Below are 16,831 nucleotides of genomic sequence, written 5' to 3'. Positions count from 1 at the left end.
ACAGAACAAGGTCCGAACATTTTCACAAGAAATAGTAAACTGTTGTTCCTTTGGGGAAAGGAATGAGACATAATAAATATTTTATATCAATATAAATTACTTCAGCAATTTTAAATAAATACACTGAAGTTAAAGGCAAAAGCCAAATCAAGTCAATACTCTCCATTTATCATTTAGAATGGTAAAATAATACATGTTTTAAGACCATGAGGTTTTTTGGAGTCTTTATATTTACTGCACCGAATTACATAAAACAAACTACAAAGCCACTGAGTGTAGATTCTCCCTGGAATACTCATTTCTAACAGTTTTTATTTGCAAAATTGGGGTTTCTTTAAAAACTCTATTACAGATCATTAAAAACAAATCACTCATTTTCAGCTCTCTGAACATGCACTACCCTATACTATAGGACTAAGGATGTTACAAAATTCCAAATACAAGCAACAAGAATAAACATATAAATATCTCTGAGCCATCATAATTTAAGAATTACCTGAGTAATAGCAAAGAAAAATACGAATCTCCACCAAAAATTATGGCATAGCATTTTTGAAATTACTTTTATTCTGAATGTTTTCAGACACTCTCAGAAAGCTGACACACAAATTATAATGTTAACTTTATTTAAGGCACCTTTTTCTGGAATTGTACATCTTCATTTTCTAGTGCGCAGTTGTCATCTTGAGAGTAATATGATGACGCTGAAGCTGAAGAACTCTCTTTACAACATACACGCCAGCTGGGAAGCCTGTAAAACGCCCACCACCACCACCAACAAACAGAAAAAGAGAAAGAGAAAGAACGAAGAAAAGTTGTTAATTCAACGTATTTCTATATGGGCTAGAATTTGAGGCGATAAACAGACAGATGGTTCCTATCCTAATACCTTCTAACAATTTAATGATGAAAATCAATACGCATAAGAAAAACATAAACATTATTATCAGCATTCCAAGTAAGACATTATGAATTCCATGAAGGTACAACAGGAAAGTCTTCACCAGAAGCAGTATCTGGTAATTATCACACAACGAACACAGAAAGCTGTCAAATAGCTAACCTCCTCAGAAAGTACCACCAGTTCTTATAAATTCTAACAAATATTTAAGAACAGATAATCCTAAAGTCACCTCAACTGTTTAAAGGCATAGAAGCTTCCAAATTATTGTTGCATAGAGAACCTACCAGTGATATCAAAAACTAACAGAAATAGCACACACATAAATGAATACTAGAGGTTAATAATACTTATGAAATAACATGCAAAACTTATCAAGAAAACAATAAAAAAGAAAGTCTCTAGAAACACACCAAAGGAGAAATATACCACAATTATTATCAAGTAGAGTTCAGCTCTGACATTCAAAACTAGTCCAATATAATAAAATCAACTTGATTTGCTATGCAAAAATATCAAGGAAAAATATCTTATGATTATATCCATAGCCACTGAAAAACATCTGATAAACTTATACATCCATCAATGTTTTAAGAATCAATAATGAAACAGGAATAATTATATATTTAACATGGAAAATACGTATGTAATACATAAAACTAAAAGTCAGTATTATACTTACTGAGGAAACCTAAAAAGACACCTATATAGATCTGAAATAAGACAAGAATGTCCATTTTCATTAGCATTACAAAACATGAAGATAAAAGAGGCATAAAAATGGAAAAGACAGTAAAATTATCTGTGTAGTTCCAAATAATGAGTGTATCTGCATTAACTGCAGATGAGTTTACATAATTGGAAAATTCAAAAGAATCACCTATTAAAAGAAGTCCCAGATATAAAAATTATATTCCCAAGTATAAAATTAAGAAGCAAATCAACACTCTCTCAAACCATAACAAGTACTCATTTACGATAGAAACAATAACATGTCCAGATAGAAACTTCGCAAGAAATCTTCTAGTAAGTAGAACTGTTTGAAATTGCCAATATTTGACAATCCTTTTACTTGGAAAAAGTGTCAATTTCACAATTCAAAATAATATATAGGGGTAGTTTGAAAACCACATACTGAGGTGGTAAAAAGGCAGACTTTTTATATAAAAAGCCAGAAATAGTGAAGAATATTCTTATATGAGGGGCTAGATCTATATGAAACTATAGTAATTACTGCAATATGATACTGAGATAACAGAGGCAAAGGAAACCCCCAGGGTGACTAGAAAGACAAATCCCAGGAATATAGCTGTAAACAGGGAATAGAGGGCAATCAGTCTAGGTTAGTTTATCAGAAGCACCCAAATAACACCAGAAGAAATGGAATGCCTAAGTTTAAAAGACAGACTTTGGGGATTTAATCTTTTCTTAAACCTACTGCTTTCATTTTAGAAACTGTATTTCTATTTTTTTTTTTTCCCCTGAAGGAAGGTTTTCAACTTGAATGTATGGTGACAAGTTTTTCTTGTTGTGGCAACCTACGATCTTTAATATTTCTAGGCATCCTGCCATTTTAAGGGTGTATGTTACAACTATGTGTTTCAAAAAATAATGGTTAAGTGTTAGGGTAAAAGAGAAATCAATTCATTCTTACTAAAAAGAACAGGAGAGGGACTCAGGAAAAATTTTCTAAAGGATATAGCAACTGAAGAGCCAAGAAGATTTCATTAAGAAAGCAGAAAACATTCTTTATTGTGCCAAGGGAGATTTCATTACAGAAGAAAGCATTCTTTAATGTGAAAGTGATTGGAAAAAAAAACACCTTTTTAAAATGATATCCAATGGCTTGCAATGACAGCTTTTTATATCTGCCTAACGTAGAATTACTGAACCAGCTATCTTTAACAATTGTTTTTATCATACTATCAAATCTTGCAAAATAATACAATAATGAATTCCAGAAAGACACATTAATGTGCAATAAAGAATATGCTAATATGCAAATGAGCCAAGCCTAATAATTGCAAAGAAGGAGTCTGCAATTATTAGGCTTGGCTAATAAAACTAAACTGGAGTCTGTCACTTTCAAATGAATTGTTTCCCTCTGAGTTTTAATGAAGAAACTTTACAAGCACGTAAGATTACCCAGTAAGTACCAATTATTATGTTAGGAAACATTAGGGGTAATTTTCAACTCATTTAAAAATTTGAGTAAGTATATACAGTTTTAAGAAAATATAAAAACAACAAAGTAGCCATTTTAATTAACACAGAAACCAAACAAGATGGAAAACATTATGTTATTAAGACAGCGATTTATTATCTATGAGTAAAAAGAAGAAAGAATTACAAATATATATACACCTAACAATGTAGAAAATATACTACAACCACCGGCAAAGCTACAGGTGGAAAGAGAATAATCAAAAATTACGGTGGCCTATTTTAAATTACCTCACAAAATAACAGATTAAGTGGACAAAATGATATTTACATTCCATGTAAGAAGCTCAATCAAAGATACAGAATTTTATACCATATATAAATTAAAACATTCTTCTCAAGGACACGTGGAATATTTCCCAAATACCGATAATAAACTAAAGCCTCAAAAGAAGCCTCAAATTCCAAAAACTGAAGCTCTAAAAGATTATATTCTCCAACCACGCTGCAACAAAATTTGAAATAACAGAAAGACAGCTAACAATATCCCAAGCCTGGAAGCAAGAAATATGTAGCAAAATAATCCTTAGGTTAAAGAGGAAACATTATGAAATAATCAGCAGAAGACTACCAATCAAAATTGGTGGGATGTAGATAAGACAATAGCAGGAAAACAATGCTTCTGAATACATTAAGACAAATGCTGAAAACCAAAGAACTAATCATTCAACTCAAAAAGATAAAAGAGAGTACAAATGCAAAGAAACAAGGAAGGATATACGGACAGGCATTGCTAAAATAGAGAACAAAAAACAGCAAAGAAAATTAAGAAAATCAAACGTTGGTTCTTTGAAGAAAGTATTAGACAAACTTCTGGCAAAACCAATAAAGGGAAGACAGTAATGGAAATTAACACAATATGGAATAAAAAGAAAAAATAACCACAGAGGAAACATTTTTAAAATTATAAAATATTATAAACTATATATAACAATATATTTGAAAACAGGAGAAATGGATAAATTTCTAGAAAAATAGCAAAACTGGCATAAGGAATGGAAAAAACTGATAACAGACTGATAAATAAACTTGAATGGATCTATCAACTTCTCACACACAGGAGAAAATTCAAACCATTTTTAAATTTTTTTTTTGGAAATAATTTCGAATTTCAGAAGAGTAGGCAGCATAGTACAAAAAAAAAATCTACAAATGCCTTAGCTGTCAATCCATTGTTAATATTTTACTTAATTTGTTCCACTATTTGTCATTTGCCCATGCTCACTCATCCTCCCTCTCTCCCTCTGTTCCCTCTCTCCCAGTAACTTACCTCTAAAATACTGTGATATCTATTTCCACAGAACAGGGATATTCTCTTGCATAACTACAATACAGCTATCAACTTCAGTAAATGTTACATTGACACAAAAATTTACTGTCCACATTGCAATTTTGTCAATTAATCCAATAATGTCTTTTTTAGAATTCCTTTCTCCAGTACGGAATTTAATCTATGATCATGTCCTGCATTTGTCATGTCTATTCAGTATCATTTAACTTGGAACAGTTCTGAAGCTTTATTTTATGCAGCACTAACATTTTTGAAGGCTACAGTCCCTTTTCTTTTTAAATAGTATGGTTCTTATGTGAGATTTGTCTGATGTATTATGATGACCAGATTCAGATTAGGTATTCTCAGTCAGAATCCTTCGTTGTGTCTTTCTCAGGATATTATAGTGATGTTGTGACTTTCTCAGGATATTGTATCGAAAACCATATAATACCCATCTGTTTCAGCAGTTGCAATTCTACTTTTAGGTAATTCTCAACAGCAATGAAAACTATGTCTACAAAAAGACTTGTACAAGAATGTCCATAGTAGTTTTTACTCCTAATAGCGAAAACCTGGAAGCAGCCCAGATAACCACTAACAGAAGAATAAACAAACTGTAGTACATTCATACAGTGTACTACTACTCAGCAATAAAAAGGAACTAATTAATGACAAAGGAAACAAAATGGGTAAATCTCAGACATTACATTGAGTAAAAGAAGTCAAACACATGAGCAAATACTGTATAACTCCATTTAGATGATGTTCCAGAATTGGCAAAACTAATCCATGGTGACAGAAATCAGACCACTATTTTCCTCTGGGGGATTCACCAGAAAGGGACATGATAGAACTTTCTGGGGTGATGAGAATATTCTATATCTTGAGGGGGTGTGAGTTACACAGGTGTATGCACATGTCAAAACTGATCCAACTATACAGTTAAGATCTGCGCATTTCGCTGTACATAAATCTATTTATTTATTTTGAGACAGGGTCTCACTCTGTCACCCAGGCTGGGGTGCAGTGGTGCAATCTCAGCTCACTGCAGCCTCTCCCTTCCCGGGCTCAAGTGATCCTTCCACCTCAACCTCCAGAATAGCTGGGACTACAGGCAAGCACCAAAATGTCTGGCTAATTTTTGTATTTTTGGAAGAGATGGGGTTTTGCCATGTTGCCCAGGCTAGTCTCGAACTCCATCCGACTTGGCCTCCCAAAGTGCTGGGATTACAGGTGTGAGCCACTGTGCCTGGCCTATACAGGTTTTATTACTTGTTCAAGATCCTGTAACTAATAAGTGAGGGACCGGGGGTTAAAACTTGGATTTTTTTGACTCTGAAGCCTGTGCCTCTTAGCCACTACTATACGGCCTTCACATTTATCACTTGTTGCCACTATGAAAATCATGAAGTAGTTAATCAGAACTTCTCTTTTGTGATAGTTGTTTTATTTTTGTATTATGCTGTATCTAGCCTTGACCAGTATCACCAATTCTTGAGTGAATTAACAGTGTTATCTTCTTACCTTTTCATTTATCTGTTGGCTACAAAATATTAAACATGAAACGTAGCAATATGGAAAAATCCAACAATTTGGAGAGAGATCCAAGTTTGCAAGGTGAGTGATGGGCAACTTAACAGCTTCAGTTTCCTTATTTGTAAAAATTAGATTAATACTTTAATCCAAGAGTATGGACAAATTTAAGAGGAGACCAGGAGTCGGAGACCAGCCTGGGGCAACAAGGCAAAACCCCATCTCTATAAAACATACAAAAATTAGCCAGGCATGGTGACGCACACCTCTGGTCCCAGCTACTCAGGAGGTTGAGGTGGAAGGAGAATCACCAGTGCCCAAAGAGGTCAAGGCTGCAGTGAGTGGTGATCATGCTGCTGTACTCCAGCCTGGGGGACAAAGCGAGACCCTGCCAGAAAGAAAAGAAAAAGAAAAGAAAAGAAAAGAAAGAAAGAAAGAAAGAAAGAAAGAAAGAAAGAAAGAAAGAAAGAAGGAAGGAAGGAAGGAAGGAAGGAAGGAAGGAAGGAAGGAAAAAGAAAAGAAAAGAAAAGAAAAGAAAAGAAGGAAAAGAAAGCCAGCCTGTATGCCTCAACTCAGTATCAACATTGTAAAATGGACTTACTAGGAGGAACTGAAATAAATGTATATGCTATGCTTAGCCTGGCACGGAATATGCACTGAAATGTCAGTTATTATCAGCCACTACCTTTTCTATCTACTTTCACTTATCAAATTTCACAGTAGTTCATACTTGTAATCTCAATTTTTTCACCTTCTATTTAGTCCTCAGCCTGCTGAAATCTAGTTTCTGCCCTCATTGTACCACTGAGACTAGTATGGTGTGGCAGAAGTTAGCTTTTTTTGATTTCCCTGCTGCATGTGGTACCTCTGACTGCTGTTTTAACTTAAACCATCTCCTCTTTGACTTGTCAAATTACACACTTCTGCTTTTCATCTCACGCTGATTCTTGTTTCTGAGTCTCCTTTGATATGCTGCTTCTGTTCACTATTTAAATTCTGATGCTCCAAGGGTTTGGTTCTGAACTCTTCCCTTTATATTCTACATAGCAGACTTACCTACTCTCATGGTTTTTAGTTGACAGCTACTGAAACTTTTATCTTCAGCCCTTATCTTGTCCTAACTGGTCCATTCCTTAAAACCCTTCTGTGATACCCTACATTAATGCTGAGAATAAGTAAAGCTCATTTAAAAGTTGCATCTCTCTTCCTTCATATTCCAAGATATCTCAAAAACATCTAAATCCAAAATTGAATACACTAGCTTCCTTTTCCAAATCTCTTCCTCCCGTATCCTTGATCCCACCATCTGGTACTGCTATCTACCCAGTCCTCAAACTAGAAACCTGAAAAACACCTGTGACTACTCCTTTGCCTTCACCCTCCCTCAACCATCTTGTTTATTCTACTCTAAATTTCTTTAAATCATTTCTCAATCCCCATTCTGACTGCCTTGACTCAAGCCCTTATCTGTTACCTAGAGCAACCTCCTAATAGATCTCCCTAATTCCTAACTTGCTACGTCTGCAAATCAACCATTCATACCTCTGCCAAAAATCTAACAGTAAATTATCACACTACCATTCCCCTGCTTAAGATCTTTTACAGACTCCATTAACTACATGACAAAATGCACGCTTCTCTCCACATGCTATTTAAAAATCTCTAAAATTCTACTAAGTCTTCAGCTTCATATTTCCTGCCACTCTCCCTGCCTTTCACTTTATGCTTCAGCGATGCAGAGCTACCTGTAATAGTTCCTTGAACACAGACTGCGCTGTCTCATGTCTCTGGCTCATGCTGTTCCCTCTTTCAAGAATGTTCTGCACCTGCTCCCACTCCCACTATCTAAAACATAACTCAATACATATAATTATTCTCTCTTGGGGCAAGAAACTAGAAAGGGTCTAAAATATTTTCCTGATTTCCACAATCTGGGGTTGGTGGGAGGCCTGCTCTAAATTCCCACAGCCCTTTGGCTATCTCTACTTGAGCACATACACACTGAAATTAAATTAACTGTTTATTTTTGTTTCTCACATAAGACTAAGCAACTCCAAGGCAGAGAATATACTGCCCTGTTGCCAGCATGATGATCTATTGAGCTCCTACTTTGAACTATGAATTGGAAAAGCTTTTTCAGAGCTTTAAAAAGAAGAATGAGAAAACACTTCGTGGTAAAAGAAATAACTAAACTAGGCAATAAAGATTGCTTCTTAAACATAAATTCAAAACTAATCCCTTGTACAGAAATATAGTGCCAGCCACTTAATTAGTGCAGTATGGTTAAAGTTAACAGTGAAAATTGTAGTTTTTGAATATTACTTCCTGGATATCTGAAAAAATTTACAGAAATCCTGTAAGTATTGAGAAAGTTGTGGGAAATGGGTGAATAATGTGGAAGCCATTTTGGTCAAACATTGGTAATAAAACAAGACCAAAAGATCACCAGGCCTCTAGTGACTTTGCTTAAGCAACCTAGTTTCTCTCCATCACAATGTTTTATCAAAAGACAGATATTCTTTTAAACCACGTATCAGTCTGGAGCTCTTTTAAGGTTGCTTCTCTTCTGCTTGGTCTATCTGCTAATAGGTAAGAGCATACTAGGCCTCTTTCTACTTGCAGTTTTTATTCTATTTGGCAACATCAACAGTCCATAGTCAAATCACATGCAATTGTACAGCTTAGCTGAGAAAGTTCTATGTTCTAGTGCCTGTTTCTAATTAAACCTTTGCATTTCAGTAGTTCTGACTTTTAATCTTCACTCTGATGTAGGATTGGGTCTTAAATTCTCTTAGCTTAATATTCCACATATCAAATTCTATTAGAAAATTGTTTCACTGAACTGGCCTACAATTTCATTGATCCAACATAGAGAAACACTTAGTAAACAAATGTGATATGTTCTGTTTTTATATCCTACCATTATAATCTACCATTAGAAATTCAGCCAATACAATTTGTCCTCTAAGATGCTGGAAATAATCATGCCCTATACTTGATAATAATATATTTTCAGAAATTGGGTATGGTGTATTTAGCCTCTAAAACACAAGCGACAGTAGTTTTGTTACCTTAATTTTCAATTAGAAACTACAAAAATATAGTCCTCAAATAAATTACTACCAGGCCAACATATCAGTCATGCTAAAACAAAGTCTCTATTAGGAAAAGTAGAAAATAAAGCTACAACAGTAGGTGTGGGTCAGACTGCAAGCATTTAAAAATTATCAAGGTTTAAAGTTTTATGCTTCAAGGAGCTTCTGAAAGATATTTCATCAGGGAATTGACATAATCAAAGCTGCATGTAAGACATATCCAATGGCACTGTGTAAAATGGGTTGCAGCATACAAGTATGAAGCCACTCTACATGTTAACTTTTTTTTTTAAGTACTCTTCAACCTCTCCTGGCTACCAAACAAATGTGTGGAATTCATGCCTACCAGCTCTCCAAATATCTTCTATTCTCCACTCCCAAAAGCTATTAATCACTTCCCTCTTCTGAAAAGTTTCTCAGTTTTCAAGCTCTCCAAACTCATCTAAGACATTTTATATTGTTGACCACTCAAATGACTTCCTTAAATCTCTTTCCATCTATCCTTTCCAGTTTCCTCCTTTCTTTCAGAGCTTTACTATGCTTGGCACCTTTCTTTATTCTGTTTCAAAAGTCCAATGTTCTCTTTCAAAAATGATTCCCTCTATGACAGTGGTCCCCAACCTTTTGGCACCAGAGACCAGTTTCATGGAAGACAACTTTGCCACGGATAGGGTAGGGGGGCATTAGATTCTCATAAGGAGCACACAACCTAGATCCCTTGTGTGTGTGGTTCATAGTAGGGTTCATGCTCCTATGAGAATCTAATTCTGCTGCTAATCTGACAGGAGGTGGAGCTCAGGCAGTAATGCTCACTCACCTGCTGTTCACCTCCTGTTGTGAGGTCAGGGTCCTAACAGACCACGGACCAGTACCGGTCTGGGGACCTCTGCTTTATGAGGATAACTCCAGGCCAATTTTTTTTCTTTTTTTTCTTTTTTTGAGATGGAGTTTCGCTCTTGTTGACCAGGCTGGAGTGCAGTGGCACGATCTTGGCTCACCAAAACCTCCGCCTCCCAGGTTCAAGTGATTCTCCTGCCTCAGCCTCCCAAGTAGCTGGGATTACAGGCATGCGCTACCATGCCCGGCTAATTTTCTATTTTTTCAGTAGAGACGGGGTTTCTCCATGTTGGTCAGGCTGGTCTCAAACTCCTAACCTCAGGTGATCCACCAGTCTCGACCTCCCAAAGTGCTGGGATTCCAGGCATGAGCCACCGCACCTGGCACTCCAGGCCAAATTTTATCTGCATTCAAGTCTGCATTTTTAAATGCCCATAAAATGTCTCCACTTGGATATTCCATTCACCTCCAATAACAGCTCCTTCCCCTTCCAAGCCCTTTGCCAACTCTTCCACTTCTTTCTGACCACCACCAATTCTTCTAGCTGCCCAAGTTAAAACAAACAAGCAAACAAACAGAAAACAAACAAAAAACGCTTAACATTTCTTTCTCATTGAACTTTATTTCACAGATTCATAATTTTAGGCCCTAGAATGTACTCTCAGTGACAGTGTGCTCCAAGAAAGCAGTTACTTTGTTTTGTCCACCAGAATCCTGTATAGGATACAGCACACAGAAGCCTAAGTAAATATCTCTTAGCATTGAGATGGATAACAGTAAGGGGATGTTGAACAGAGTTTGGTTAGAGGCAAACTAAAATCCAGTTATTGAGAATCCTAGCCTAATGCTGTTATCTGCTGCACTGCACTGCACTACTGCCAGCTTGCCAATCTTTCACAAAATCAAATCATTTACCTCCTCAAAAATCTCTATTTATTGTACCCTCTTCTTTATTTCTACTGCCAAGATGAAGTCCTTCTTACGATAAGCCTCAATTACTCCAAGGGCTTTTTAGCCTGGTCACCCCTTGGGATCCAGAAGGGGTTGGATCCAGGATCCGAAGATACCAAAATCTGAGAATGCTCAAGTCTCTTACATAAAACGGCATTTGCATATCACCTATGCATGTCCTCCCATATAAATATCTAGAGGTGATTTAAAATATCTAGAGATGATTTAAAACATCTATGCATATCCTTCCATATAAATATCTAGAGGTGATTTAAAACCTAACACTACGTAAATGCTATGTAATAGCTGTTATACAACATTGTTTTTATTTGTATTTTTATTGTTGTATTGTTATTTTTATTGTTTTTAAAACATATTTTCAACCTGAGGTTGGTCAGCCAATGTGGAAAGCCAATTGTATTCATCCCTCTAAGTCTCTTTCCTCTAAAAAAAAAATCTAGCACAATTATGTCAAAATAATGTTCTCACAACACCACTTCTCTTGCTGAATCTTTATTATCTAATTCTTTGGACTGGCTTGCAAAATCTACCACAATCTCTGAAATCTCTCTCTTTCTCCTCAGGCTTTTCTGTTTACTACCACTCTTACCCATATCAACTAGATTATCTCTTCTATTCATAACTTTCTTTCTCCTTGACAATTAAGTGCCATCTACCCACTGCAAGCAGGCAGACAGAAATACACATGCACACACAAAGAAATAGCCATTATTCATGTTATCAACACCAGTACATCTTATTTCAGCTCATGAAGCTCCTGTTTGCACAGAAGCAGAGTTTATAAACCACATATTTCCCTTAAACCCAAGTCAAGCCTTCCTTGAGAACTCTAGCCCTCATTTTCTCCTCTTAAGCACTTACTATGCAGTTCAGTTTTATGTGTTGTTTATTAACATTCAAATCAGATATCTTAGAATGTTAGACATACAAAAAATAAACTGAGTTCACCTAATACAGTAATACAGACTTGAATGCATAAAAGAGTATCACAAACTTACTGACAAAATCTACAAGGTAAGAATCCTAGGTATGTGTATTTCTTTTAAAAGTTTCATGAACAATTCCAATGTCCATTCCTTCCTAGGCTAATCCAGGCATCCACATTTTCAGATGAAAAAAACTGACACTTTGCCAGAAAAAATTATTAACTAGAAAAAGTGAAGAAACTTGCCCAAGACCATCTACCAGCCAACTGGCAGCACAGCATACTGGTTAAGAGAACACAGGCTTAGAATATGGCCTTCTTAGGTTCTGGCTCTGTTGCTTCCTGGCTATAAGAACTTGGGCAAGCTGTAAGAACTTAACTTCTTTGTGCCCACCTTTCTTCATCTTTAAAATGGAGTGTCTGCCTTAAAACATCTATAGAGAGAATAAAATAATTTAATATATATTACATTGAATAGTATTTAGTACTTAGAAGAGAAACAATTACTCAATAAATGTTCATATTAATAATGCAAAGAAAGAACTACAACCAAGCTCTGACACAGTTTTATGCCTTTCACACTACACCACTGTCTGTATTGTAACAAGTAGCTTATATACAGAGCTCAAGTCTCACAATTCTTCTGTATCTTTCACCACACCAAATACATTGTGAATAATCAAATAATATTTAAGTGGATTTATAAATTCCCATTTTTAACTCTGAAACCTAGGCCATCTTATTTCTACTCAACACATTACCAAAGTATCTAGAGTCAATGAATAACTTATACAGTAGTGCTTACTACGAGTGAGGCACTGTTCTTAGCCTTTACATGTTTTTTCTCCAGTAGATTACAAACGCTACATAATAATACAAAATTAGCTTAGTACCTATGAACCACATTAATGTTACAGAATACTTTCTAATACAGCTAGGTGTCACTTTCATGTAAAATATAAAATAATTTTAACTAGCAATTAATTATAAAGTCCTAAATAAAACCAAATCTTCTTTCAAAAAAAAACTTGCATTTATTAAACAAATTCATCCCAAAGGATTAACACTCTTATACTGCAAATATTCAAAAGCAATTTCCTATTCCCTTGTGACATGTACAATTTGACTTTTAAATTAGTCTAAAATATGGCCTTGAAAAACAGATAACATGCAACTGGCACTAAAGTATAATCTAAAACACGTAGATAAGTTTCAAGAGATTTCATCTCTTTCCAGTTATGTATAAACTTACTAAACAAAAGCATCATGTACATATAGGTGTTTCTATTTGAAGATGACTTGAGAATAATAAAGCACTTAAATTTTTATAAGTTTCCCTTTCATTATAAGCATAACAATATTAATTATACACATTGATTCATTTCTCCAGACTGTTGAGAAAAGTGAAAGAGTAATGTGCAAGTTCATGAACAAACGAAAAATGAAATAACCAATGCTCAAAAGAGCTATTTTTTCCATTGCCTGTCAACCCTACTGCCTGCTTCCATTCCAGTATATCCTCAAATGTTTAATAACAGAAAGGACCAACATGAAACACGTCATTTGCCATGTTTTATTGGACACAGTGTTCAAGTGTTATGCGAAGATGTCACACACCTTCTTTCACAGACCTTTTCCTATTAAGGCAAGCTGGCTTCATCTAACTTGTCTGAAGGGATCTGACACTGTATGACCCGACACCTTTTATAAATATAAATACCAGGTGCTTTCTTTGGAATATATACCCCAGAGCAAAGATAAACGTTTTTTCCTCAGTCTTTCACATTAAGTTCCACTAAAAAAATCATTTTTGTAAAGGTCATCTTTCATTGGTTTATTCAAGGAAAGAAAAAAAGGCATCAAATGATTTGGAGAAGTGGGATTATTTTATTATTTTATTTATTTCAAATATTATTCAGAAAAGAAATAGATTCCGGACCTTTAAAGTTAAGAAACAGAAGCAGAAACAAGCAAAAAAATTCCTCCAGATTTCCTGGGGAATTTTCAGAATGTTTTATCAATATGTTTCCAATATGCTCTATTCATCACCTCAAAAAAGAAAAAACAGCTTATATATTGTTCTAGTTTTTAAATTTTTTTCTGCTCACTTATGCATATTAATAGACCAGCAATTATGAGAGAAAAAACAAAAGGGTACAGAAATATAATCACAAACCAGGAAATAAACCTCTTAAATTGATAAAAACTGGTTTGACATACTCAGAAAAATGACTACTAAGGTCAAAAAGGCCAATATCTTGATTTACACATCAACTCTCTTCTAGTGGGATCACGACTTAGGACCTCCTGCCTCCAAAGTATGTCCCCTACGTTCCACTTTACCCTCCACAGCGATCTAATTAAAAGATCCATGTGACCTCATGCTCCTGTTCTCTAGCTTAAACTACTTCACTTGCTCATCCTCTGTCAGGTGGTTAGAATCAGAATTCATCTGCATGATAACCAAATCCCTTCAAAACCTAGCTCCAGCCTCCCTTCCCATCTCTCCTCACATACACTCACGCTCTAGATAACTGAGTAAGTGTTCTCTCCGCCTACAATAAAATTCTCTCATCGTGAACTATCCATCCTGCAGACCATTTTATGGATGAGAGCTGAGGTTCACAGAAGTAACTTGTCCAAAGACATAGTTAGTGACAGAACCATGAGTAGGATATGAATTCTTCCTTTGCTGTTCCTAAAGACCTTTCTAAGTACCTGTTATATTTACCAAATGTATGAGACTTGTTTAAATGTCAAGCTCTTCCCGAAAGTCTAAATATAAGCTTCTCCAAGATGATCCTTTGGGGTGAAGGAAGAATAGATTTGTTTAGTTTTAAAAAATAAGTTTTACTAAGATTAATGTAAGGATTCATACTTGGTCTGAAGGGTCAGATGGTCACACATCAAGAACTATTGGCAGAAACCCAGGGAAACAGTGGAAGTTCTACAAACAATGGGTTTTACTTACAGCACACCATGATTCACTGTGGTTTATGTTTGCCCAGTTAGGTAGACTTAGGAATTACTCAGTTTTAACTGAATTGACCCTCACAACATCGGGAAGCAGCTTTTTAAAAAATTGCTGCAAAGAATTTACTAATGCAAGCACAGGCAACAAGAAAACGACAGGGCTGACTCCTAAGTAGTTGAAGCGATTCCTCTTCTATACTATGATGTAAAATAATCTAGTAGGTCTCACTAAAATTAAAAAATTTAAAAATCACATAGCTCTCACTAAAAATTATTATTTTAATGAGAACAAAAGGTACCGTTAACAGAAATTATTTTTTTCTCATTTTTCTTAAATATCTAACTTGCATTAATTTATTACATACACTAATATACTATTACTATATTGGCACATGTATATAACTTATAAACAATTAAGGTGCATGCACAAGGTTTTACTAATTAGGGGACACACTCAGAATATCCACTAATTATGTTGTTTTCCTCTTTAGGGTGTTGCAACTTTCCCAGTTTGCCCAGGACTGAGGGAGTATGGTATAGGGTATAGGCTGAATAATGCACCCCCCTCAAAGATGTCTGCATCCTAATCCCTAAATATGTTACCTTACATAGTAAAAGAGATTTTGCAGATGTGATTAAATTAAGGATTATCAGATAGGGAGATTATCCTGGAATGTCTGGGTGGACCCAATGTAATCACAATAGTCCTTATAAGAGGAAGAGGCAGGAGGACCAGTCATTAGTAGACATAAGGACTGAAAAAAAAGGTTGGACTGCTGATGTGAGGAAGGGGCCACAGAATACAGGCAGCCTCTAGAAAAAGATTCTCCCCTCAGAGCCTCCAAAAAGAACCAGCCCAGTTGACATCTTAACTTTATTTAGCCCTGTGAGATATATCTTGGACTTCTCATCCACAGAATTGTAAGGTAATAAATGTGTGTCGTTTTAAGCCACTAAATTTGTGTCAATTTGCTACAGCAGGCATAAGAAACTAATGCAGGGAATTCCTAGGTTATGCGACTTCTGGTGTTAAAACCAAGACAAGCTGGTGACTATCTTGGATTTTCGGTGCTCATAAAAACATCTGGCACAGTAGGTATGAGAAAAAAATGTGGTTGAATAATGTTATGATGAAATATTTACATAATATGCTGTTACTGTGTTACAAAGATCTGTCATTTGTATTATTTCATCCTCCTAACAACCCTGTGAAGTATGAATGGATCAACTTCCCCATTCTGAGGATATAACAACTAAGGTTCAAAGAAGTTACATAACATGACAAAGAACACATATCTAGTAAATGATGGAGCCACATATATAAAATACAGGTCTTCTGACCTACAAAGGACTATGGTACTCAGGAGCCTGTGCTGCCTAGCTTCAAATTTAAGCTCCGAAGCTTAACAGCTGCTTAAACTTAGCCAAGTTACTTAACCTCTCTACTTCCTCACATGTAAAATGCAAAAGGAAGTTAATAATAATACCTATCTTACAGGGTTCTAATAAAGATTAAAGCTGTTATTGTCAAGTAAACATCATGTGTCTGACACATAGATAGCTGTCAGTAAATATCAGCTATCACTGCTCTGTGCTGCAGCTATAGTGCATTTATGCCTAGAATACTCTATACTCCTTGATCAAAAATTATAAAGTATGCAAAAGGAAAAAACAGCAACAAAAATTAATAATGACATAGATGAAATGGTTTTTCTGTAAACATAATCTAAGGTTAGTACTCTAGGCTGGAAGACAAAAGCAGAGGGGAGACATAATCAAGATCTACAAAATTATGATAGTAAACATAATACAGTAATATTGGTAGCGTGAGAGGGGAAGCCTCAGAAACTAGAATACTGTAGAATAGACATACAGCACTCAATGTACAAAACAGAAACGGATCACAAAATTTTGAGATAATTTGTGAATAACAAAAGAGACAAAAGTGGCTACTAAAAGGCACTCAACAACTCTTGCAAACGTTTTATCTAACCCCAGGACTTGTTGGTAGCCATTTCTGTTAAAGGGAATGGGGTTGTTGGGAAAAGAAATACCACACTAGATTATAGCAAAAGTTAGAAATCCATTAAGTGCCATTA

At 35.4% G+C, this 16,831-nt stretch overlaps 1 protein-coding gene across 6 annotated transcripts in view; it reads right to left on the bottom strand.

The window, feature by feature from the left end:
- Positions 1-16,831, bottom strand: part of SUCO (SUN domain containing ossification factor) — a 79,749-nt gene that overhangs the window by 59,754 nt on the left and 3,164 nt on the right. For all 6 annotated transcript variants that reach the window (XR_010117631.1, XM_063627294.1, XM_063627295.1 and 3 more), the window contains one exon: positions 637-751. Coding sequence is in view for 5 of the 6 variants with exons in the window: in XM_063627294.1 (XP_063483364.1) it covers positions 637-751 (115 nt within the window). In the remaining variant the exon portion in view is untranslated. The remainder of the gene's footprint in view (positions 1-636; positions 752-16,831) is intronic.

Source organism: Symphalangus syndactylus, chromosome 12 (assembly GCF_028878055.3).
Source record: "Symphalangus syndactylus isolate Jambi chromosome 12, NHGRI_mSymSyn1-v2.1_pri, whole genome shotgun sequence".
In the NCBI taxonomy this organism is placed as follows: domain Eukaryota; kingdom Metazoa; phylum Chordata; class Mammalia; order Primates; family Hylobatidae; genus Symphalangus; species Symphalangus syndactylus.
The sequence above is the reverse complement of the archived record's forward strand: the minus strand, read 5'-3'. Positions and strand labels throughout refer to the sequence as shown.